Below are 25,429 nucleotides of genomic sequence, written 5' to 3' on the forward strand. Positions count from 1 at the left end.
CTTAAAAAGGAGATATTCTTCTGTAGCAGAGATACTTGAAACAGAAATTGGAAAGAGACTTGACAAGGAGAATCAAACATCAGAGACTCTGAGACCATCAGCTTGAAAGCATGGCTTTAACCAAAGAGACACAGATTTGGATTCTTCATGATTCCGGCCTATGGGTATATGGCCCTGACTGGAAAGATATGGATCTGCTCCATTGACCATCAGAGAGCCCATGGATACATTTGGGAAGACCGGGTTGGGACGATGAAGTCACCTGGCCCCATGGATATGTTGTTTGGGGTTGCCAGGTGGGACCTTCCGGTCACCTGGAACCCCTGGAGACATTCGGTGAATCCAGATTGGGACAAGCCGGTCATCTGGCCCCATGGAAACTTTCAGAGAGGCCAGGGTGGGACCCTCGGGTCTCTGGCCTTGTACCTCGATGGACTGCTATCTTCCTAAACTTGCTGCTACCTTCTCTCTGTGGGGGGCCAGTGGTTGATGTAGTTGGCCCTGGAATTCCCAAAGTCATAGCTGTTCTATCCCAGGCGGGCGGGGCAGAAGGGTGAGACTGTGTAATGTTGTACCATCTTGGGCATTTGCTGGGGCTGATCTATGTGTTTATTGTCTATTTTGTGGTTCAATAAAGTATTGCCACACTGTTTTACCCTCACCCTGTGTTGTCTAAGTAGTGTTATGCCCACGGAAGACCCTATGCCTTCACAATCGCTCATACAATTATCAGAATGCATGTGTTTACTTTGTGGTGACAATTAGGACTTTGTGAATCCATGCACATACGTTCCTGTGTTCATTCGTTCAGCTCACATTATTAGCTGTTCCTGATAGAACATTATGTTAGACTCCTGAATATAACATTGGGAACTGAGGTCATGGATCCTTCTGTATCAGTCATTATTGTGCTGTGACCCGGTGCAGACTGAAGGGATTTTTACATAGAGACCTCCCATGACAATGTAGTCCAAAAACAAAAAAATGTATGGATAGCACTCACCAGAGTTTAATATGTAATTATTTCAATATTAAATTACAATTAAATCTAATTTAATTATAATTTAATATGTTGATGAGCTGCTTAGATCTTTGGGCCGGACATAGATGTCCCTGAGAATCTGCATCTAGAGCTTATTTTAAATGCCAGTGTGAGACATGTAATGACTGACAGTCTGCTCTCCTGATCTCCATGTCTCACAATGGTAACGCCCTCTCTCATGTAAAATAAGCTCAGGAGGCAGAAACTCAGGGAGATCTATGTCCGGCCCATAGATCTTAACATCTCATTTACATATTTAGAAATATGTGGATTTCTCTGGAATAAAACATCAGATCGCAAGTATCAAGGTGTCATTTTATTCAACTTCCTAGGACCTCCATGACCATATAGACGGCTTAGGAAGGTTGATCCTACTGACAGATTCCCTTTAACCACCCCTAATGTGTTCTTTCTGATTTGCAGTTATGAGAATGCAGGTAATCTTACTGCAGAAAGCTGTGTTCAGGGTTTGGAAAAAAAATAGCTCAATCTGTTCTACAAAGATACCGAAACCACATCCACCCTTGAATTACGTCAATGGGCGTTCATCCGAATTGACCATTGTTCATTATGAATGGCGGTGACGTTGTTTTGAACAGAACCAGCTCAATTTTTCTACATTTGTTCGTGTATCTATGGTTGAATGATACGGTTAGTTTATCAAAATGGCTGAAATGATTAAAAATAATTAGATACTCTGACATTCGGAATTACATTGATGATAATCTACTTTGAATGATGAGACATTTTATAACTATGTCTTGAAACCATTTTTCAAAGTTGAGTCCTACGACCAAAAGACTGTGAATTATGAATGACTATACGTCTAAATCCCCGTCAGCTGGCCTTAGCTTTCGTAGCGTCTTTATTGATTGCTAACGGAACAAAAAAATGATGGCTGTAAGGAAACATACGTTTCTAGAAGATGCTTCCAAGCTAAAATTACATCTCAATTACACTGGTGAAAATCAATGAAAATAATGTACTGTGTACAAGAGATGTGGACTGGTACAGGCGTCTTGATGAGGAACACTTAATTACACATTAAAACACTTACTCTGGCAAGGTCATTTGTGATTTACTTTAATGAATCTTGTGAAATAGCATTAGATATGATTTTACTTTTCCCTGGAGCTGAAAACTGTAGTGAAACATTGCAATATAATGTGACTGGTTGCCATGTACCATACATCTAAGGTGATGCACAGCATAATATAGGAATAATACAAGTCGCTAAGGAATTCTGCAAATCTACAAAGACAATTTAGGCTGAAGGTAATATTCCTAGTAATACAAAAATGTAAAAAAAAAATATGTTAAGCCTCAGCTCGGAGCATAAAAGGCTATGCCAACATACACAACCATTTTTTTTATCTCAATGCATCTAAAACGTAAAGAGGTTGTCCACTACTTTTACATTGATGACCTATCTTTAGGATGGGTCATCAATGTCTGGTCGGCCGAGGTCCGGACCCGGCACCCAGGCCGGTCAGTTGTTATCGGTGTCTGGCAGGAAGTACTCACTTGCCGAGCTGCTCCGTCTACTTGTAGTGGCTGCCGCAGGGTACTACACATCCTCCTCCAATTGATCTAAATAGGAGGCGGATGTGCAGTACCAAGCCCCGGCCACTACCAGAAGACGGAGCAGCTCCGCAAGTAAGTACTTCCTGCCCGACACCGATAACAGCTGATCGGCGGGGGTGCCGAGTATCGGACCCTAAGGATAGGTCATCAGTGTAGTGAATAACCAACCTCTTTAATGACTAAGCGTCGCTTTAATTTGTCTCTCATAACTTAATAGTACATCATGTGAAAATAAGTAACTTAGTAATAAATCTTCTTCTTTCTCCTCCTGGACTTTCAGTCTCAATTCATGGGCAAAATCTGTCTTCAGTAAAAACACATTTTTCCAATTATTAAGATAGAAGATGACAGTTGGTGCTTTAAAAATTCTATGGAAATACACCACATTATAAATAATATCACATTACTATGGGCGTATATATTCACAATGAAAGCACAGAGTAACCTACCAAGAGGAGTGAATAGCCACAGAGAGATAAATATATCTTTTTTTTTATTTATCTTTTTTTAGTTTATTAATAACTATTAATTAAAAACATATTAAAATAATGGGGGGCTATACAAAAAAAAAGAAAGTTCATGATAAAACGTATAAGGAATGGGTAGACTGTAAATAATGGTGTCGTATTCTCCAAAAATGTATAATGGTCTTTATATAGAAGATATAGCAGAAAAAATATATATAATAAATAAAGGTGAGTGATAAATAAATGATCAAATAGATGAATAAATAAATTTAGTGAAAAAGAAAGTTGCGTATATCAAATAACAGACATACCATAAAAAAAGAGACCAATACAAGCTTAGAGACCCCAAAACTCCGACGTACGTTTCGCTCGGTGGCTTTCTCATTGAGTGAGGGAGGGGCTAGAGGAAGACACAGGCATTCTGCACAGACACAGACATTCTGCTGCAAGTTCTCCTGAAACGTCAGTTATAGTTCTCCATAGAACTTTATCATCAGATACCCTCATTCCAGCAATGTCTCACTTTCTGGGCTGCTGGCTGCAGTTTTGATAAAATCCTTGTTTTATCTTCTACAGAACTCCCAGTTCTCTGAATGCTGAGCACCGTATAACCCCACCCCCATCACTGATTGGCAGCTTTCTGTGTACACTGTGCATAGGCAGAAAACAGCCAATCAGTGGTGGAGGCGGGGTTATACAGAGCCCATGAGTATAGAGGACTACCTGGTAGCAGGTTTCCTAGCCCTCTAGTGATAATCTCCTGTTGATAAAACAGTGATTTATCAAAACTACAGCAAACAGCCCAGTAAGTGACACATCACTGGAATCAGGGTTCTCTGTCTCTACATTATGCTCTTTAGATTAGGTGACAAAAGCCTAATGATAGTCCCTTTTAAAAGTTGGTAAAGAAGAGTAACATTTGCATTCTTCAGTTACCTCCTGGGAGATCCAATGGAAAATATTTCCATCAGTCAGATTCCCTTTAAATATCACTTGTTGTGAGAGAGATAAGAAAAGACAAATAACCTCTTCCGAAAGCCAAAAGTTTCATATCACAGAAATACAAGCAAAGGTTTTTAGGCGAGGGATTTCTATCTTTACGGTCCATTGAGGGGATTTCTAATCCAGCAGAGAGTTTATAAAAGACATACGGGAGCACGGTTGGTTAGCCGCGGCTTCTCTCTATCCCTGTTGTTATCTCAGAATTTTGACTTACAGAATCCTCAAGTGGGAGAAGAGTAAACAGGATACATTTCACAGAAATAAAAAACTCTAGAAGATAAAGCGAAAATTAACTAAAGGACTAAAATTTCCTTATAATTTCATACAATGTTTTACCAAGTAACCAGACCAATGATGGTAGAGCATATTTGTCTGTGCATCACGACAACCCTTCACTTCTCCTGTGCACGGGCAGTGTTATCATAGTGACGCCAATGATCCAATCCGAGTTGGATTTTGATTTATTACTACCTTAAGATATCCCAAATTTAAGTAGGACAGTCCAAGATCACTGTCACATATATGCTGTCCAAGAAAGCTCCAGTTCTGGTGTAGATAGTGTGATCTGGAGAGCCTGTCACTATGCCACTATGACTGACACTAGGGACCTCTTGGTGAGGTCTCTTTGGGATCGAAGCACACAATAGGGCAATACCGCAAGAGAAATAACAGAGGGTGAGAGTGATGGTGGCGCTCACTTGGGGACACGACACCTATGAGAGCCTTAGAATCTGCAGCTGCAGCTCCGTCGGTGCAGGAGAACATCTTGCCGATAGAAATTCACTTCAACGAAGATATCACGGTACCTGGGTTGTGCTTGCGGGAATGAAAAATCCTTCATGGTATAAAACTAAGGCTTTTATTCGCCAATGCATTTCGGCGCAAAAGAAGGTTAAAAAAAAGGCACTGAAACGCATTGGTTGACTAAAAACCTTAATTTTATACCAGGATTCTTCATTTCCGCAAGCGCAGCCCAGGTACTGTGGTATCTTCACTGAAGTGTCCAGAGACCCTTTGACATTCATTAGGACACTCTGACTGACAGTGGAAGTATTGTAACCAAAATTGAGATTGGATGCACCAGTCATGAGACATCTAGGTCCTGATTGATCATTTGTCACTTTTCTTTTTTCGTCTTGTGATATTCACTGACATCTATTGCACCAAATTCATCAAAACAGCTTATGAATTTGGCACAAATTAAAAAAGGGCACCTCTTCTGTCTTTAACTTTTTTTTGCAACTTTTTGAGCAAAAAGTTGCATCTTTCTCAAAATGTCACAAAAGATGCTTCTTTTTTAAAAACATGCATAAAAGTATACGGGGGAGGGGCTGTAATGCAGTTGTGCAAAATGTAACGACTTTTTAAAAATCAGGCGAAAACATCTCTGTAATTACTAAATTCCACCCATAAAGTGGAAAATAAAAAAAATATATATAAAAACACATAAAATAGTTTACAAATAGAATAATGAATTGGGTGCAAAAAAAAGGTGCAAAACACACAAAACTAGTAAAACCAGGCGTAAAGGCAATGATGAATCTGAGCCCTATTATAAAAGCTATATGTAAAGCAGGCTGGAAGTGCACTGGGGGCATCAGTGCACTTGGAAGAAATGGTCGAAGTGCAATGACACGCCCCAAGTGCACTTTCAGCCTTAAAAGTGGCTAATCAGATCCCTAAAAAAGGTTTCCTTTATTGAGAGACAAGCTCTTATACGGCCATAGAAAAATTGAAACCAGCTCATCTGTTCCGCTCATGGGCGTGCTCAGCTCAGACAAAGAATGCCAGTGAGCGCTTGAAACGTGTTGCTTTGATCATGTTTGGACTCATTTTTTAATTATGGAATAAACTTTTGAATTTTAGGAGCTGAAAAAAAAATTTTTATTCTTACACAGCCATATCACTACTTCCTATGTAATACAATGCTGTCAGGTTCCCTTTATGTTCATATTCAGAAAATGAACAAACATATCTCCTTTAAAGCTACTGTATATCTAAATAATTAATACAGCTGTATCTAATTATTCACTTAATTAACTCTATCTGAAGATGTCACCTATCAAGCTTTACCATCTCACGTCGGCATATGCAAAATATACATTAAATAATTTATTTTGAAAACATTAATGAAAGAATATAAATAAAATTAGTAAAAGGCGCCTACCTGCAGATTATAGCTGCTTACCGCATGAACACATAGATATTTATCACCTTACTGGCTTTGACACATGGTTGTTAAGTGCAATGTAAAGTAATTTAAAGTAAAGATATTTATTTGTAAGTGTTAAAAGAAACATAAAGCTGCAGGGCGTCTTTTACTCTAATTGCTTATTTTGTACCATATTGACTTATTTATATTATGTCTTTTTTTCCATAGGGAATTAACTGGTATCACTGGAAAGGCCACGAGTTCTCCATTCCATTCGTTGAGATGAAGATGAGACCCTACAACCAGCGTACAATGAAGAAGCGTTCCCTTCATCTCTGATTTTAGTTGACCCATTGATCGAAATATTCCCCCCATCACTATTCCCCACACTATTGGACCTGCACAAACACCTACACAACATATTCTTTTCCCCTCCGGTTTTAGACCAGTGGTGGCCAATATTATATTTTTTGGAGGGACCTTGGCATCTACAGCTATTACAAAGCTTGTATCACCATAGACAACTGCCAACGGTCAACATGTTGCCCACCACTGTTAAATCTAACATCGATACATCGTTTTTGCAAAGCATTGATGTTATCCAATGTTCTCCGACCCTGCACTTTCCTACTTTTGACATTCTTTATTGTACAGAACCTTTTCCCCATTTTCCATTATAATATATTATTAAAAATATTTCGACACACCACCCCAGCCTTTCAGCACCACGGAGACTTCTCATATATCCCTTGTAGAGACGACTGGCCACCACCCAGTCAACTGTCTTCTTCTTGTCCACTGGGGCATGGTGCTGTATAATTGTCTATTTGCCTTGCCCTTTATGGAACTTCAAACACTTTTAGAACCCAGCAAACTTTTTATCTGCTGTCAAGAATAATTGTCTTGCTAATTAATGTGCCAAATTTTTAGCCCCATATCTCTTGCACTTCCAAGTATTTTTAATCACTGGAGATCACTTTTTAAAACATTGTCTGACATATGCAAGAGGAGGAGGCTTCCTTTGTAGCACTGAAGACACAGACACAACCCAGGAACCTTTAGTGACCCTTTCCTAGACTCCATCTATGACAGCACCCCTATCTAGGTTATGTAGGAAATCCGGACCTTCTCATATATGCCATTGATACATTGGCCAAAAAAAGCACACCAGTGCTTTATTGCCTTACAGCATAGAGGTGTAACCGATTTGGCCAAGTGTGTTTCTTACCAGTATCCCCCCAATTTTTTTTTTTTTTGTGAGGGGTGGTGGATGTTCTTTGTTTATATTTATTTTCTAATTAGATTTATTCTGTCCCCTACATTAGAGCCAAATCATATGCTGATACCCGACGTTCTAAAAAACTGGAGAACATAGTGCTACGTAAGGTGGCACGACCAATAAGGATATAGGATGCATTAAGGATGACAGAAATTTGGGAAGCAGGTCCTAACTGCCAAACAAGAGACTACGGAGAGGTGCCTGCCAAAAGGGTGAATTGCCCTGCGTAATCTTGTATCTCTAGTCCTGGATGCTGTTAGCTGATGTATAGATCCTTTTTTTAATGCATTTTCTATACGTTATTAAAAGATTCCTATGGGATGATATTATGTGTGTCAGAGTCTCTTTTATGAGGGTTTGAAGAGCACCATCAAGGCCTTGTGATATCTACAGAATATCATTTCACTGAACAGTTTTCCATTCTGAGGAACTTCTCCCTGAGGTCTTCATCAGGCACAATGAGAAGTACTCCACGGCCGTTCTTCAACATGTTTCATTTACTTTTAATTCAAAAAAGCATTATTTTGTGAATCCCATTATAATGGTTTCTCAATAGAACACTGAACTGAATTATAGATTGGCGGGATCTGTTCTGAGCGGAAAAGTCCACAAACACCTTCATCACTACGGCTATTAGTGCTTGGCAATATAAAAAGAATGAATTTTAAAAATGTAAACTATTTTTTATTATTTCGCTATAGTGCATATCATTTATTATTAGTCCATAATTAGTGAATTTTATTTTTATGGTTATATTTGCTTTCTTCTGAATAGCAGACAGGCAAATCCAAAATTATCTGTCCAGTGGGCTTTATACATATATCACTTACCTATTTCTCATAGTACATAGTCTAGCCAGCAGGGTTGTGACAAGGTATTTTGGTGCCCTAAGCAGATGAAGACAATGGCGCCCCCCCGCTCTGAAGCAAAGGAATGGGTCAAAGTCTAAGGTAACAGGACCACTAAGTTTCTCTTTGAAGAAAGTGCCAAACCGGTGTTGGGAGACTTGAAGTGGTTGTCTGGGGCAAACAAGTCATCACCTATCCATGGGATAGGTGATAACTTATACATCATGGGGGCAAACTGCTGGGACTCACATCGATCAGGAGAATGGAGAATTTTTATCCCCAACAAGACACTTTTAGCCCTGTTAGGTCAGATGTCTGACCACAGCTCCATTCATTCTCTATGGGGCTGGCGGGACACCCCATAGCACTTGGGGAGAGAATGGAGTGGTAGTTGTGAATGCACACTGACACTCCATTCTAACAAGGATAAAAGTGCCCCATTCTGCCAACCTGAGCGGATCCCAAAGGTTGGATCCTACGATCAATAAATTATCATCAATCCTGTGTATATATGTGATAACATGTTTTCACCGAACAACACCTTTAAGTCTCTTTATACCAAAGAGAAAATTTACTGGCTAGACCATGTACTATGAGAAGTGGCTAAGTGATAACCAGACAACACCTTTAAGCCCTCCATACACAATAGATAGCTGTCAGTAGAACAGTAGCAGAAAAAAGTATATGCAAATGAGCAGTAGCATAACTTAAAGCTTATGGGCAGCAATATAAAATCTCCAAAAATGCACCCAACTATCACAGGTCTTTAACCCCTTTACCCAAAAGATGGTTTACATGTTAATGGCCAGGCCAATTTTTACAATTCTGACCACTGTCACTTTATGAGGTAATTACTCTGAAACACTTCAACGGATCCCACTGATTCTGAGGTTGTTTTTTCATGACATATTGTACTTCATGATAGTGGCTAAAATTTCTTCAATATAACTTGCGTTTATTTGTGAAAAAAATCGGAAATTTGGCAAAAATTTAAAAAATTTAGCAATTTTCAAAATTTGAATTTTTATGCCCTTAAATCAGAGAGCTATGTCACACAAAATAGTTACTACATAACATTTCCCACATGTCTACTTTACATCAGCACAATTTTGGAACCAAATTTTTTTTTTGTTCAGAAGTTATAAGGGTTAAAAGTTGACCAGCGATTTCTCATTTTTCTAACTAAATTTACAAAACTATTTTTTAGGGACCATATCACATTTGAAGTGACTTTGATGGGCCTTTATGACAGAAAATACTCAAAAGTGACACCATTCTAAAATCTGCACCCCTCATGGTGCTCAAAACCACATTCAAGAAGTTTATTAATCCTTCAGGTGCTTCACAGGAGTTTTTGGAATGAGGAAGAAAAAAATGAACATTTATTTTTTTTCACAAAAATGTTACTTTAGACCCAAATTTTGTTATTTTTGCAACAGTAATAGGAAAAAATGGACCCCAAAATTTGTTGAGAAATTTCTCCTGAGAATGCAGATACCCCATATGTGGGGAAAAAACACTGTTTGGGCACACGGCAGGGCTCGGAAGGGAAGGAGCGCCATTTGACTTTTTGAATATAAAATTTGTTTGAATAATTAGCGGACGCCATGTCGCGTTTGGGGAGCCCCTGATGTGCCTAAACAGTGGCAACCACCCACAAGTGACACCATTTTGGAAACTAGACACCTCAGGGAACTTATGTAGATGTGTGGTGAACACCTTGAACCCCCAGGTGCTTCACAGAAGTTTATAACATTGAGCCGTAAAAATAACATTTTCACATTTTTCCCACAAAAATATTTTTCAGTCCCCAATTTTGCATTTTCATAAGGGTAACAGGAGAAATTGTACCATGCAATTTGTTGTGCAATTTTTCCTAAGTAAGCTGATACCCCATATGTGGGAAAAAAATCACTGTTTGGGCACACAGCAGGGTTCGGAAGGGAAGGAGCGCCATTTGACTTTTTGAATGTAAAATTTGCTTGAATAATTAGCGGACGCCATGTCGCATTTGACGAGCCCCTGATGTGCCTAAACAGTGGAAACCGCCCACAACTGACCCCATTTTGGAAGCTAGATCCCTCAAGGAGCTTCTCTAGATGTGCGGTGAGCACCCTGGACCCCCAGGTGCTTCACAGAAGTTTATAACGTAGAGCCGTGAAAATAAAAAAATCTAATTTTTTCCACAAAAATAATCTTTTAGCCCCAAATTTTTTATTTTCACAAGGGTAAGAGGGGAAAATGGACCCCAAAAACTGTTGTGCAAGTTTTCCTGAGTACGCCGATACCTCATATATGGGAAAATGCACTGTTTGGGCACTCGGCAGGTTTCAGAAGGTAAGGCACACCGTGTGACTTTTTGAATGCAAAATTGGCTGGAATCAAGAGCGGATGCCATGTCGCATTTGGAGAGCCCCTGATGTGCCTAAACAGTGGAAACCCCCACAAGTGACTCCATTTTGGAAACGACCCCTAAAGGATTTTATCAAGGGGTATAGTGAACATTTTCAACCCAGAGGTACGACACATAATTTGATAACATTAGGTTATTATATTGAATAAGTTGTCATAAGTCTTGAGCACAAGTGCTTGCTACTTGAGTTTGCATCGGGTACTCGGGTATGCACCATGAATCGTGGATGCTCGAGTCCCCGCCCCGCATGTTTCACGGTTATTAGACACCCAAAAAAAAACATGCAGGGATCGCTTGTGCATGGCAGGCAATCCCCGCAAGTTTTTTTTGGCTGTATAAGAGCCACGAAACACATAGGGCGGAGACTCAAGCATGTCACTCAAGCACCCGAGATACTCGGTGCATACCAGAGCACCCGAAGCAAACTCAAGTAGCGAGCACTTGCGCGCAACACTAGTTGCCATATCGTCATCAGTTTTTTTTTTAAAAATCCCAACCCCAACACAACCCTAACCCTAGCACAACCCTAACCCTAAACCTAGCACAGCCCTAACCCTAGCATAACCCTAACCCTAGCACAACCCTAACCCTAGCACAACCCTAAACCTAGCACAACCCTAACCCCAGCACAACCCTAACCCTAACACAACCCTAACCCTAAACTTAGCACAACCCTAACCCTAGAGTTTATTTTTTACGCCTTTCCTCGTGCGGTATAAGTGATTAGACAACTTTATTCTTTGGGTCGGTGTGATTACAGCGATACCAGATTCATATCGAGTTTTTATGATTGACAGCTGTCACACACTAAAAAATGCTTTTTTTTGCAAAGACTAGTTTTTGCATCGCCATATTTTGAGAGCTATAATTTTTCCATATTTCGGCCGACAGAGTCATGTGATGACTTGATTTTTGCAGGACAAGTTGATGTTTTCATTGGTACCATTTTTGGGCATGTGACATTTTTTGATTGCTTTCTATTCTGATTTTTGGGAGGCAGAATAAACAAAAACCAACAATTCAGGAATTGTTTTTTTTATGCCATTCCACATGTGGTGAAATTGATAAGGCAGCTTTATTCTTCGGGTCAGTACGTTTACAGTGGTTCCACATTTATATTGTTTTTTTATGTTTTGGCGCTTTTACACAATAAAAACTATTTTATAGAAAAAATGATTTTTTTGCATCGCTTTATTCTGAGACCTATAAATTTATAATTTTTCAACTAATGGAGCTGTATGGCAGCTTGTTTTTTGTGGGATAAGATGACGTTTTCAGGGGTACCATGTTTATTTAGATTTGTCTTTTGATCGCGTTTTATCCCATTTTTTGTTGGCCGTATGATGATAAAGCATAGTTTTTGCTTCGTTTTTTATTAAATTTTTTTACCGTGTTCACTAAAGGGGTTAACTAGTGGGACAGTTTTATAGGTCAGGTCGTTACGGATGCGGCGATAATAGGTGTACTTTTATTGTTTTTTTCGTAATAATATTTATTTATGGGTACAGTATATTTATATTTTTGGGGGATTATTTTTCCTTTTTAAAAAAAATATTTTTACTGTTTTTTTTTTTTCCACTTTCTGACACTTTTTTTACTTGTACACTTTGGCCCACGATGGGACTTTCACTTTTTGCAGGCTGATCGCTTATATATAGTGTTGAGCGAGCATGCTCGACACTGCTCATTATGTGGCGCCCCTGAGGGTTCAGTCGCCACAGAGGTACTGCACCTCACCTAGAGGTGTGGTATCCCCTTCTCTCAGGTAAGGAGGGAGTGCTGCCCGGAACCGCAACATCCACATTCAACACTACACTGCTCCAGGCCGGCTGGAGGGGCAAGAAGCAATGTGTTTTCTGCTGAACCCTGTCCCTCGCTTGAGTGGGGGGAACCCAAAGGTAGGGGGAACCAGTAGGGGGTGTGGGTGGAGGAAGTAGTTTAGGGGAGCACTTTGAAAGTAGGTATATAAAGGGAAGCAATTTTAGGGTGGCAGGTCAGTCAGTGAAGAAGTGAGTGAGAGCAGTCAGGGAGCAGAGTCTCTTTAGGAGCTCTGCTCCACAAGAAGGGCCCAGTCCTAGAGGCCCAGGAGGGGAGCAGAGGAGTAGGCTCCGTTCTAGTAAAATGGATCCTAGGGGGTACGGCGAGTGCGGGACGGCACCCGTACGCCCAGAATCTGTCAGAAGGCAGAAGGATCGAAGGCCGCAAGAAGGGGACAGGCCCCTGGACCAGTCACGTAACTTCAAGTCTCGGCTGGAAAAACCAGAGGCTTCTGGCTTTCATAGTCCAGTTGCCAAAGCCTCATTCTAATCCCTGTGAGGATCAAGCAGGTCCGGGAACTCCAGTAAGACAGGAGGGACTTCAGGGCACCCGAGCAAGATTGAGAGTGGGGAAGCGCAGGGCAGGAGGGAGAAGACCCAGGGTGAAGACGGTCTAGTGAAGAACACAAGAAAGCGGGGTTCCGTCAGGTATTCCTAAATCACCTGAGGAAGAGCTGAACCCCTCGTTCTGGTGAACGCAGCGCAACGTGGGAGGTTGTAAGCTGACAGTGCAACCTGAGGAACTTAATAACTGTGAGTAAAGACTCGGATGACTGCACCGCACTGCCTCCGTCCATTATTTCATCTGCGCCATCTTTCCCCCTGCACTAAAACGCCCAGCGCAACCACCAGCACCTACACTGCCCTGGAGCTAGCTCTTCCTGTGGAGAGCCATCCCATCCCTGCTTCAGTAACATCAGCTTCAGAGGACTGCTCCGCAGTGGCGGCTCCCTCTAGCCGCAATCCACAGGTGGAGTCACGAACACTTTACAAAATCCCCTATAAATAATTCCCCTTTTTGTTGACCGCCCTGGGCCACGGACCGGGCCAGCGACCGTGATATCCCCTAGTAGCATCCATAGGCCCGGCTGCCGAGTACCCCACGGCTCTGGGAGCGCGTCAGTTACTCGCCCGAGCATCACGCTACTCGGGATTTTCGGCGAGCACCGAGCATATCCGGGTTACTCGGGCGGGAGCTCGGGTCTCCGCCCTGCACGTTTGGCGCTCTTTACAGAGCCAATGAACATGCAGGGATTGCCAGCCAGTCACTGTAATGCCGCAGCCATGTTGTTTGTGGGCATTACAGTGATTGGCTGGCCGCACAGCGTCACCTAGAGTATTTAAAACCGGGCGCCGCCATCTTGGACACAGTCGCTCCGGATCAGCCAGTGTAGGGTCAGTGCTGCTGAGTTAGGAAGAGATATATAGTGCGAAATAGGTAGTGTAGGGTCTCTAAAGGCTGCCAAATCAAACAAACAGTCCTTCTCAGGACTAATATCCATCCCAGATATCAGGCAGGCAGGCAGGCTGTATAGGAGACGCAGTGGTTATACCAGCAAACTCTGTATTACAGTCCAGTGTGCTCCTGTTGGTCAAATTGCTAGACTTATCACCCCGGTCTCAGGGGCCAGGAAAATTTTTTTTTTTTTCATCTAAATCCTGTATTTTTTTTTTCCTCAGTCAGACTGTCCAAATACGCGTCTTATTAACCTTTTGGTATTCCCCCCCCCCAAAAAAAAAAAAAATTGAGTGTGTCTGTGACTGTTCAGACACCAATATATCTGTTTAAAAGAGTCTGGTGTACGCCACATAACTATAACTGTGGTTTTGCAGTTCCACGGGTCGACTCTCTGTATTATCCTGCTTTTTGCATTTTTTGCCGTAAAAAAAAACAGTAATAGTGTCTCCCTGACTGGTCAGACACCAATATATCTGTTTAAAAGAGTCTGGTGTACGCCACATAGCTATAACTGTGGTTTTGCAGTTCCACGGGTCGAATCTCTGTATTATCCTGCTTTTTGCATTTTTTGCCGTAAAAAAAAAAAACAGTAATAGTGTCTCCCTGACTTTTCAGACACCAATATATCTGTTTAAAAGAGTCTGGTGTAGGCCAGAAAAATAGAACTGTGGTTTTGCAGTTCCACAGGTCAAATCTCTGTATTATCCTGTTTTTGGCATTTTTTGCCTTAAAAAAAAACTGTAATAGTGTCTCCCTGACTGGTCAGACACCATTATATCTGTTTAAAAGAGTCTGGTGTACGGCACATAACTATAACTGTGGTTTTGCAGTTCCACTGGTCAAATCTCTATATTATCCTGCTTTTGGCATTTTTTGCCGTAAAAAAAAACTGTAATAGTGTCTCTCTGACTGATCAGACACCAATATATCTGTTTCAAAGAGTCTGGTGTAGGCCAGAAAAATAGAACTGTGGTTTTGCAGTTCCACGGGTCAAATCTCTGTATTATCCTGCTTTTGGCATTTTTTGCCTTACATTTTTTTTTAATAGTGTCTCCCTGACTGGTCAGACACCAATATATCTGTTTAAAAGAGTCTGGTGTATGCCACATAACTATAATTGTGGTTTTGCAGTTCCACTGGTCAAATCTCTATATTATCCTGTTTTTGGCATTTTTTGCCGCAAAAAAAAACTGTAATAGTGTCTCCCTGACTGGTCAGACACCAATATATCTGTTTTAAAGAGTCTGGTGTAGGCCAGAAAAATAGAACTGTGGTTTTGCAGTTCCACGGGTCAAATCTCTGTATTATCCTCCTTTTGGCATTTTTTGCCGTAAAAAAAACAGTAATAGTGTCTCCCTGACTGGTCAGACACCAATATATCTGTTTAAAAGAGTCCGGTGTACGGCACATAACTATAACTGTGTTTTTGCAGTTCCACGGGTCAAATCTCTGTATTATCCTGCTTTTGGCATTTTTTGCCGGAAAAAAAAACAGTAATAGTGTCTCCCTGACTGGTCAGACACCAATATATCTGTTTAAAAGAGTCTGGTGTACGCCACATAACTATAACTGTGGTTTTGCAGTTCTACAGGTCGAATCTCTGTATTATCCTTCTTTTTGCATTTTTTGCCGTAAAAAAAACAGTAATAGTGTCTCCCTGACTGTTCAGACACCAATATATCTGTTTAAAAGAGTCTGGTTTATGCCAGAAAAATAGAACTGTGGTTTTGCAGTTCCACGGCTCAAATCTCTGTATTATCCTGCTTTTGGCATTTTTTGCCGTAAAAAAAAACTGTAATAGTGTCTCCCTGACTGGTCAGACACCAATATATCTGTTTAAAAGAGTCTGGTGTAAGCCACACACCTATAGCTGTGGTTTTGCAGTTCCACGGGTCAAATCTCTGTATTATCCACTTTTGGGTCTTTTTTACATAAAAAAAACAGTTTGAGTGTGTCGCTGACTGTTCAGCCCCAAATATATCTATTTAAAAGAGTCTGGTATACGCCAGTAAATTAGAACTGTGGTTTTGCAGTTCCACGGTACAAATCTCTGTATTATCCAGCTTTTAGCCTGTTTTACGTAAAAAAAACAGTAATAGTGTCTCCCTGTCTGTTCAGTCACAAATATATCTGTTTAAAAGATTCTGGTATAGGCCAGACAAATAGAACTGTGGTTTTCCTCTTCCACGGTTCTAATCTCCTTTTTATTACCCTTTTTCCATTGATAGTGCGAGTGTAAGCTATTTTACTTCATTTACAATGGGCAAGGCGCGTGGCAAGGGACGTGGAACTGGACGTTCTAGTGATGGTGCGTGTAGAGGACGGGGCCGTGGCCAAGGTGAAAATGTGCCCAACCAACAACCACATCTTCTCGCTCCCACTTCTGACTGAATTACTAGGGAAGCACACTACAACACCAGTATTGCGAACTGATCAGTGTTAACAGATTATTAATTGGATAGCAGATAATACTTCCAGCTACCTGGGCAACAACACCTCCGGTCTGTCTTCCACACGGTCAAGTTTTAGTAGCTGTGAGTCTCGACCGCATACTTCTCCTCACCCTGATGCTCCTTCCTCCCACCATGCCGAGTGTCATCAGACAGCAACTGATCCCACACTTGGACACTCTGAAGAGCTGTTCACTGGTCCATTTCCATATTTGTGCCCCTCCCCTGCTCCGCTTGAAGTGGTGGAAGAGGAGATCCCATGCAGCGATGCCCAAATATTTGAACAGCCAGAGGAAGTCAATGCTGGCAATTTGTCACAAGAGGTGGACGATGACGAGACACAATTGCCACGAAGTGAGGAGGAGGATCGTGGTGCGCAAGTGGAAGAGGAGGAGGTGGTGGATGATCTAGTAACTGACCCAACGTGGCAGGAGGACACGCAGGAAGAAGCAGTGTGGTGGCCGCACACAGAAGGCGGGCAACAGTTCCCCGTAACACCAACACGAGGGACGTTGCCAGTACAACCGGTAGGTCTTCCAGAGTCTGGAATTTTTTTAAAGACTCTGCTGATAACCCAAAAATGGCCTTTTGTACCACCTGCCATGCCAGCATCAGCAGGGGTGACAAAACTACCAGCCTGACCACCACCAGCATGATCAGGCACATGGCAGCAAAGCACCCGACTTTGTGGGGCGAACCCCAGGGTCCACGACCAGTGTCAGCGGGTGTCACAACTGCTTCTTCCGCTGTTGTGCATGTGATTGCTTGCGTTGGAAATGCTGCCTTTTAGGCTGGTGGAGACGGAATCCTTCCGCAACCTTATGGCGGTGGCCGTACCTCGGTACTCAGTCCCCAGCCGACACTATTTTGCCCGGTGTGCCATCCCCGCACTACACAAGCACGTGTCCCAAAATATCTGCCGTGCCCTCAACAACCCAGTTACTGGGAGAGTCCACCTGACAATGAACACGTGGACAACTGCTTGTGGTCAGGGATGGTACGTCTCCCTGACGGCACACTGGGTAAACATATTGGACGCCGGGACCCAGTCGGACCTTGGGACGGAACGCATCCTCCCCACAACGAGGATTGCGGGCCCTATGTCAGTCAGAGTTGCCCCCACAGTGTACAGCTCCTGCACATCATCCTCCTCCTCCTCCTCATGTTCAGCCTCCATCTCAGATATCACCACATCAGTTACAAGCTGGAAGCACTGCAGTACTGCCTCAGCCAAGCGGCAACAGGCTATGCTGAAACTCATAAGCTTAGGTGATAAACCTCACACTGCTTGTGAGTTGTGGACAGCTGTGAAAGAGCAGGCAGATCTGTAGCAGAGACCGCTGAACCTACATCCAGGCATGGTCGTGTGTGACAATGCCTGTAACCTGGTGGTGGCTCTGAGGCGAGGCGAGATCACACACGTACCATGCCTGGCTCATGTGCTTAACCTCATGGTTCAGCGGTTTCTTAAGTCGTACCCCGAGTTGCCAGATCTGCTCGTCAAAGTACGCCGCCTGTCAGCTCATTTTCGCAAGTCGGCTACAGCTTCCGCCGACCTTGCTGTGTTGCAGCAGCATTTGCAGCTTCCGTCACACCGACTGGTGTGTGATGTCCCCACATGTTGGAACTCTACCCTCCACATGTTGCAAAGGATTTGTGAGCAGAAGAGAGCAGTTGTGGAGTACCAGCTGCAACAAGGCCGTCGATATTCAGGTCAGACTCCACACATAAGACCTTAGGAGTGGACCTGGATGTCTGACATATGTACCATCCTGACAAACTTTGAGGAGTCCACCAAGATGGTGAGTGGCGATGACGCCATCATTAGCGTCAGCATCCCACTTGTCTGTCTTTTGCAACGCTCTCTGCAGAGAATTAAAGAGGAGGCACTGCAGCCAGAGTATGATGAGATGGATTAAGAAGCCGTAGCGGGCGATTACACACAGCCCAGCCTCATCTCATCCCAACGTGCATTAGGGGACAATGAGGGAGAGGAGGAGGAGGAAGAACAGGAGCTTGTATCATGCGCTGTAGACGGTAGTACCTGTACAACTGTCATACCATCGGTTCAGCGTGGGTGGCCTGAAGACAGGGGGGAGGAGGAGGAGGAGGAGGAGAGCATGGTCAGTCATCATCTTGGTGAGGACACGGAAGTCTTGCCCGTTACCAGTCTGGCACGCATGGCTGACTTTATGTTACGCTGCCTTAACCGTGACCCTCGCATTGTCAAAATGTTGGGTGACAGTCATTACTGGTTGGTGACACTTTTAGATCCCCGCTACAAGGAGAACTTTCACTCTCTTATTCCTGAGATGGAGAGGTCTACAAAAATGGGGCAGTACCAGAAGGCCCTTGCTGCAGAACTGTTAAAAAAATTCCCCTCTGAACACGCTAGCGGCAGAGATCACAGTTCGTTGCCCAACCAAGGCGTACAGGCGAGAGAGAAGCAACTCCAATCCAGCAGAGGCAGTGGAACACTGTCAACATTCTGGGACATTTTTCTGAGACTCGCCCAGCTTACAGGCCCTGAGGCACGGGGTACTCTCACAAGGAGTGGAAAGTTTCAAAAGAAGGTGAGGGAGTACCTTACCGACCGTACCAGCGTCCTCCGTGATTCCTCTGTGCCTTTTAATTTTTGGGTATCCAAGCTGGACACTTGGAATGAACTCGCTCTGTACGCCTTGGAGGTCCTGGCCTGCCCTGCCACTATCGTGTTATCGGAGCGTGTTTTTAGTGCCGCTGGGGGAATTATAACAGATAAGCGCATTTACCTGTCAACTGACAATGCTGACAAGCTGACCCTTATCAAAATGAACAAGGGCTGGATTGGTCCAGACTTCTCATCACCACCAAATGACAGCAGAGTAACATAAAGTCAAATCCACTGACGTGTATTCCCATGCACAGCTTCACACCCACACATGGGTATACGCTTCTTCATTTCGGCTGTATTTTCCTCTTCTCCTTATCCTCAGCCTCCACCACCACTATACCACCAGGGTGACGTTGGTCCATGTTGCCAGCATTGCAAGTTCCTCTATCCTAATTTTTGGCAGCTTTTGCTTGGAAGGCATAGGCAAAGACTATGGGAGACCCACTCCCCAATAATGGGATTAATGTTTTTAAGATGCTGTACTGCATGGCTCTTCCAAGGGGCATTTAAACCATCTTGTTAAGCTACTGCAACCTCCACGTCTCTTCCAAGGGGCATTAAAACCATCTTGTTAATGATGTGCCCCCTGGGCCGTGGGGTACTCGGCAGCCGGGCCTATGGATGCCGGTACGTCGGGGATATCACGGTGGCAGGCCCGGTCCGTGACCCAGGGCGGTCAATAAAAAGGGGGATGATTTATAGGGAATTTGGAAAGTTCGTGACGCCACCTGTGGAATGCGGCAAAAGGGGGGGCTGCCACTGCAGAGCAGTCCTCTGAGGCAGATGGTAGGGCAGCTTGTGATGGAACGGCTCCCCACAGGTGGAGCGGGCCTCAGGGCAGCGTGGGATGTAATGGGTGGTGGTGCAGGGGAGAGAGACGGCAGGACGGTCCCCGAGGAAAGACGGACACTCACATGGGGGTAAGCTTCAGTACCTTTACTGGTGAAGATGCAGGCACGGTCCAGGGTACTCCGGACGAAGTGCGCACTTTTGGACTCTCCCCAGTGAGCGGGTATAAGGCCTCCTGATCCGTGGCTTTACTCGCTAAGCTTCTGACTTGCCTGGAGCTAGGCCTACAGTAGCTTGGTTACTGTCTCTCCTTGCACCTGCTGACCTGGTGGTAGGGCCTTCTCTTTGGAGATCACTCTCCCTGGACGCTGGGGCCTCCGTGACTCCTAGCCCTGGTATTGCAATCAGCATTTGGTGACCCTGGGACCTGTAGTCCTCCAGGGGTTCCGGTGGTTCCTACTGGGTATTAAGGGTCCCTGTAGGCGCGAACCCGGTGTCCGGTATATATATCGGGGTGAGCCTGGTATGCTACTCTGCCCCCTCACTACTTCTTCCTTCTCCTCTCGCCTTCGGCCACACTCAGGGCCCTCACTAGGCTTTCACATGTGCTGTAGGCCTTGGCTCGCCTAAGCACAGCAGCCAGCGTGCTGCCTCTTCGCTGCTCTCTGAGCGTCAGCACGCTCTCAGCTGAACTCTGAGCTCTGTCCCTCTCTGTAGCCAACACTGTTCAGCCAGAGACAGCATAGGGGCAATTTAACTCATTAACATATTGCCTGTTGGCAAATAGAACCCCCAACTAAAGCTCTATAAAACTTAACTTTTACTAATTAAATCCTTATTATAGTAGTAATTTATATTAAAATTCCAATATAAGCGCAGGTAGTGAGGACTATCAGGATTATTCAATTGGCATAACTGTGTATCCAATAGCCATCCTATTTCCATTATCATATGCTTGTGGCCGCGGACCACTTATTGCACTATTCCCTACCTGTCCTATTGTAAACTACCTGACAGCTATAATTTTTGGCTGTCCCTCTCTGTGTCTCAGTGGGAACTCACTGCCTAACTCCACCCTCCAGTGTCTATATATGTCCCTAAAAGGGCTCCCTCTGCTGGTCTGAGGTGGTAGGGTGGAGGTGTGTGAATGTGCGAGGACCTCTTGTGGAGAAGTCCATCCATGCACCCTTCTGGGTTCTGTGGCACCAATTCGCAGCAGGGCGCCCCATTAAGCTACTGCAACCTCCACGTCTCTACCAAGGGGCATTAAAACCATCTTGTTAAGCTACTGCGACCTCCACCACTTTTCCCAGGGACATTGATATTGTCTTTTTATTCCAATGCGACCTCCACGTCTCTTCCAAGGGATATTAAAACTGTCTTGTTAAGCTACAGCAACCTCCACGTCTCTTCCAAGTGGCATTAAAACCGTCTTGTTATGCTACTGCGACCTCCCCCACTTTTCTCAGGGGCATTGATATTGTCTTTTTATTCCACTGCAACCTCCACGTCTCTTCCAAGGGGCATTAAAACCGTCTTGTTAAGCTACTGTGACCTCCACCACTTTTCCCAGGGGCATTGATATTGTCTTTTTATTCCACTGCGGCCTCCACGTCTCTTCCAAAGGACATTAAAACCGTCTTGTTAAGCTACTGCGACCTCCACCACTTTTCCAAGGGGCATTGATATTGTTTTTTTATTCCACTGCGACCTCCACCATTCTTCCAACGGGCATTGCATTTCCTCCTAATTTTAGTCAGCTTTTGCTTTTCAATGCATAGGCGAACACTAAGGGAGACCCACTCCCCAATAATGGGTAGAAGGTTTTTAGTATGCTGTAATCCACGTCTGTTTCAAGGGGCATTGCAGTTCTTCATAATTTTTGGAAAGCCTTCCATTCACTGCTTAGGCCAACAGTGCACAGGAGACCCAGTTGCTATAAATGGAAAAAAACGGTTTAGTTAAGGCCCTCTGACCTCCATGTCACTTCCAAGGGGCGTTGGAGTGCCTCGAAATTTTTGTTAGGCATTGCACTCACTGCATGCCCTATAACTGTGTAGCTGAACTGCTCCTTTTGGTACAGAAACATATCCTACAAGACATGTGTGGTTGACTGGCCTGATATTGATGTGAATGGTCCCTGTTCCTCCTGCTCTTTCTCCTTTGCCACCACCTCATCCATCATTCATCACCTGAAGCTTTGTTTTAACGGGAGTCAAAGATAGTAGCAGGAAAACATCCAGCCATCCTCAGAGGAGGTAGGATATGCGCCAAAACGCTGAACACCTCAGGCCTAGCCGCTACTACATACATGCGCTTGCATTCCAAGAAAACAAAGCAGACACTAACTTCTATCATCATCATCATGCTCCTCACCTTGGCACTCTCAACTCCCCTGATGGAGAAGCCAGGGACCACCGGAGGAGTCTGGTTCTCTGGTGGGCTCGTCCAATGCTGCCCTAAAGCAGGGCAGGCTAAGAAAAGTGTGGGAGAAGTACAGCGGAGAAATAGGGGCGGCTGGGGACCGTTTATGGACACCCGGCCGCCCCCTGGCGGCTGGGGACCAAGCGTGGACACCCGGCCGCTGGGCGGCTGGGGACTGAGTATGGATACCTCGCTGCCAAAGCAACCATGAGGTAGTGGCCAGCTTCGGCCTCCTCCAAACTAAAAGGCCCCATTTCAAGTGCAAGCTAGCAGTATGGTATTGCAGCCTGGGGGTGGGTGGGTGGTAGGTTGCACACTTCCGCTTGCATTCCAAAAAAACAAAGCAGATGCTAACATCATCATCATGCTCCTCATCTTGGCACTCTCAACTCACCTGATGGAGAAGCCAGGGCCCACCGGAGGAGTCTGGTTCTCTAGTGGGCTCATCCAATGCTGCCGTAAAGCAGGCCAGGCTAAGAAAAGTGTGGGGGAAGTTCAGCAGAGAAATAGGGGTGGCTGGGGACTGTTTAAGGACAGCCGGCCGCCGGGCGGCTGGGGACTGAGTATGGATACCAGGCTGCCGACGCAGCCATGGCTTCTGCCTCCACATGCCTAAAAGGCCCAATTTCAAGTGCAAGCAAGCTAGCAGTATGGTATTGCAGCCTGGGGGTGGGTGGGTGGCAGGCTGCATACTTGCGCTTGCATTGCAAGGAATGGGGGAGGTACAATTGAACACTGCTCTGGGAGAAGGACTTGCACAGGGATAGTTGCAAGTCTGCATCTTCTGATGCAGCAAGGATCACTTCTGATGGGCACACTTTTAGGCAGTGACCTGGGTGTCAGAGATGCTTCCATGGGTCTTCCCCATGCTGTTCCCATGTCTTTTCAGCACTGTATGCATGTGTCACACAGCACATGGCCAGATAAGATTGTAAAATGTTAAAATGACATTTCCCGGTGAATGCATTTGTCACGGTTGAAAACAATACAAAAGTGCAAAAACGCATAAAAAATGCTACTTGTGAACATAGCCCAAGGTGTGGAGGAGTATTTTTGTTTTTAGTTATTTATTTTACCTTATACACAAGTCTTTACCCTGGGAAGGATGTTCCTTAACATATTTCACAGGAAAGTGACGCGCCCCCAGGGCGGTCAACTAAAAAGGGGATTATAACTTGGATAGAAAAATAAAAAGAAAGTAAATAGTTTGTGACGCCACCTGTGGTACCTGGTAAGGTTTACCAGCACTGCTGCAGACCTTCGGGGGGTGATGGGATGGCAGCTGAGGTGTTTCTGCTCCCCACAGGTGGAGCGGGCCCCCGGGGCAGTTTGGAGTTTGGTGGGTGGTGATGCTGGGACTTGTAGTGGAGGCGGGATGGCACAGCAGGAGTAATTGACAGAGATAGGGGATTCGCTTCAATACCTTTACTGGTGCGGATGTCAGGTACGGTTCAGGGTACTCAGTAAGATGGGTGCACTTCAGGACTTCTCCCTAGTGAGCGGGTATAAGGCCTCCTGGTCCATGTCTGCCTCTCTGTATGCTCCTGGTCAGCCTGCAACTGGGCCTAGCTTATGTGTCGTGCTGTTCCTTTACCTGTCGCTCTGTAGTAGGACCTTCTGCTGGCAACCACTATCCCTGGTAACGCTGGGGCCTTCGTGGTTCCTGGTCCTGTGTGGGTCTAGCTTCAGGTCTGCCAGGGACTTCTAGTTCTCCTGGAATGCCGGTAATCCCTACTGGGTATAAAGGAGCCTGTAGGCGCGGACCCGGTGTCCGGTTTGTATATTGGGGTGAGCCTATGATGCTCCTCTGCCCCCTCAACTCCTCTCTCCTTTCTCCTACCGTCGGCCACACTCGGGGCCCTCAGAACTCAACTCGTGTAGGCCTTGGCTCGCCTAAGCACAGCAGCCAGCGTGCTGCGTCTTCACTGGTCTCAGCGCCAGCACGCTCTCAGACTCTCTCTCAGTCTGACTAATCTACTAACTGAGCTGCCTGGCGGTGTTTGTATGTAATGAGGGCCTCTTGTGGAGAAGTCCATCCATGCACCCTGGGTCCTGTGATACCTTGAGGGCCTCTTGTGGAGAAGTCCATCCATGCACCCTGGGTCCTGTGATACCTGTTGTAGCAGGATGCCACAAAAGCACTTTCAACTTTGTTTTTGAAATTTTTCTTGTGAGCCAGTATAAGTGGCTTAATACCTCTGACCACGTTGTTGACAGCAGTGACCTGGGGGTCAGAAATGCTTCCTGGGGCGATGCCCATGCTGTCCCCATGTCTTTTGAGCATTGTCACTATCGTTTTGGGCACTTTTTAGGCTTTCTACAGACTGCCGGGGGTGCCGCCGCAAAAATGCTCGGGTCTCCCATAAAGTATCCCGAGTATCACGGTGAGCTCGGCCCAAGCTTCGAGCACCTGAGCATTTTAGTGCTCGCTCAACACTACTTATATAGCATAGAGATGCAGCAGCCGGAGCAGCATCTCTATGCTACACAGGCTTTCAGCTTGCATGCAGAAGTTACTTTGATTGTGCACTGCGCATGATCAAAGTAAGTTCCTGATGCCTGGTGACCCGGATGTCGTCATGACAACATCGGGTCACCATCACAATTACCGGGACAAGGCAAAAACAGGATGTTGGAGACAAGGTAAGTAAGCCGCGCTTACCTCCCCTTGCTCACGGAATGCTGCCATCAACTTCGATCGCAGCATTTCAGAGGTTAATGCACCAGGAGCGGTGCGTCACTGCTCCTGGCACATAGCACAAGGTGTCAGCTGTGACAATCAGCTGACACCCGGCACAGCTTGTGTGCGGACGCAATGGCGTGATAAGTAATAGTACGTCCCTGGCCCAATAGACCCAGGGCGGTGAGACATACTATTACTGATCACGTCAGAAAGGGGTTAAAGGGAATATATCAGCTCTTTTTTGCTACATTATCTGACAGCAGCATGATGTAGGCAAAGCGACCCTGAATCCAACTTAGTTTCCTGGGTGCAACGGTTCTGGCACAATCAGAGTTTTGCGATTTAGCAATGCAGTAGAGCAGAGAAT

At 44.6% G+C, this 25,429-nt stretch overlaps 1 protein-coding gene across 3 annotated transcripts in view; it reads left to right on the forward strand.

Annotated features, from left to right (window-relative positions):
- The window catches only part of LOC141156879 (tenascin-R-like), a 746,139-nt gene extending 738,325 nt beyond the window's left edge, over positions 1–7,814 (forward strand). For all 3 annotated transcript variants that reach the window (XM_073643379.1, XM_073643380.1, XM_073643378.1), the window contains one exon: positions 6,476–7,814. In XM_073643379.1, coding sequence (XP_073499480.1) covers positions 6,476–6,586 — 111 coding nt within the window. In that variant the 3' untranslated portion in view covers positions 6,587–7,814. The remainder of the gene's footprint in view (positions 1–6,475) is intronic.
- The last annotated feature ends 17,615 nt before the right edge of the window (positions 7,815–25,429 follow it).

This window comes from Phyllobates terribilis, unplaced genomic scaffold, assembly GCF_046119375.1.
Source record: "Phyllobates terribilis strain yellow unplaced genomic scaffold, ASM4611937v1 Scaffold_8__6_contigs__length_399053987, whole genome shotgun sequence".
Classification (NCBI taxonomy): domain Eukaryota; kingdom Metazoa; phylum Chordata; class Amphibia; order Anura; family Dendrobatidae; genus Phyllobates; species Phyllobates terribilis.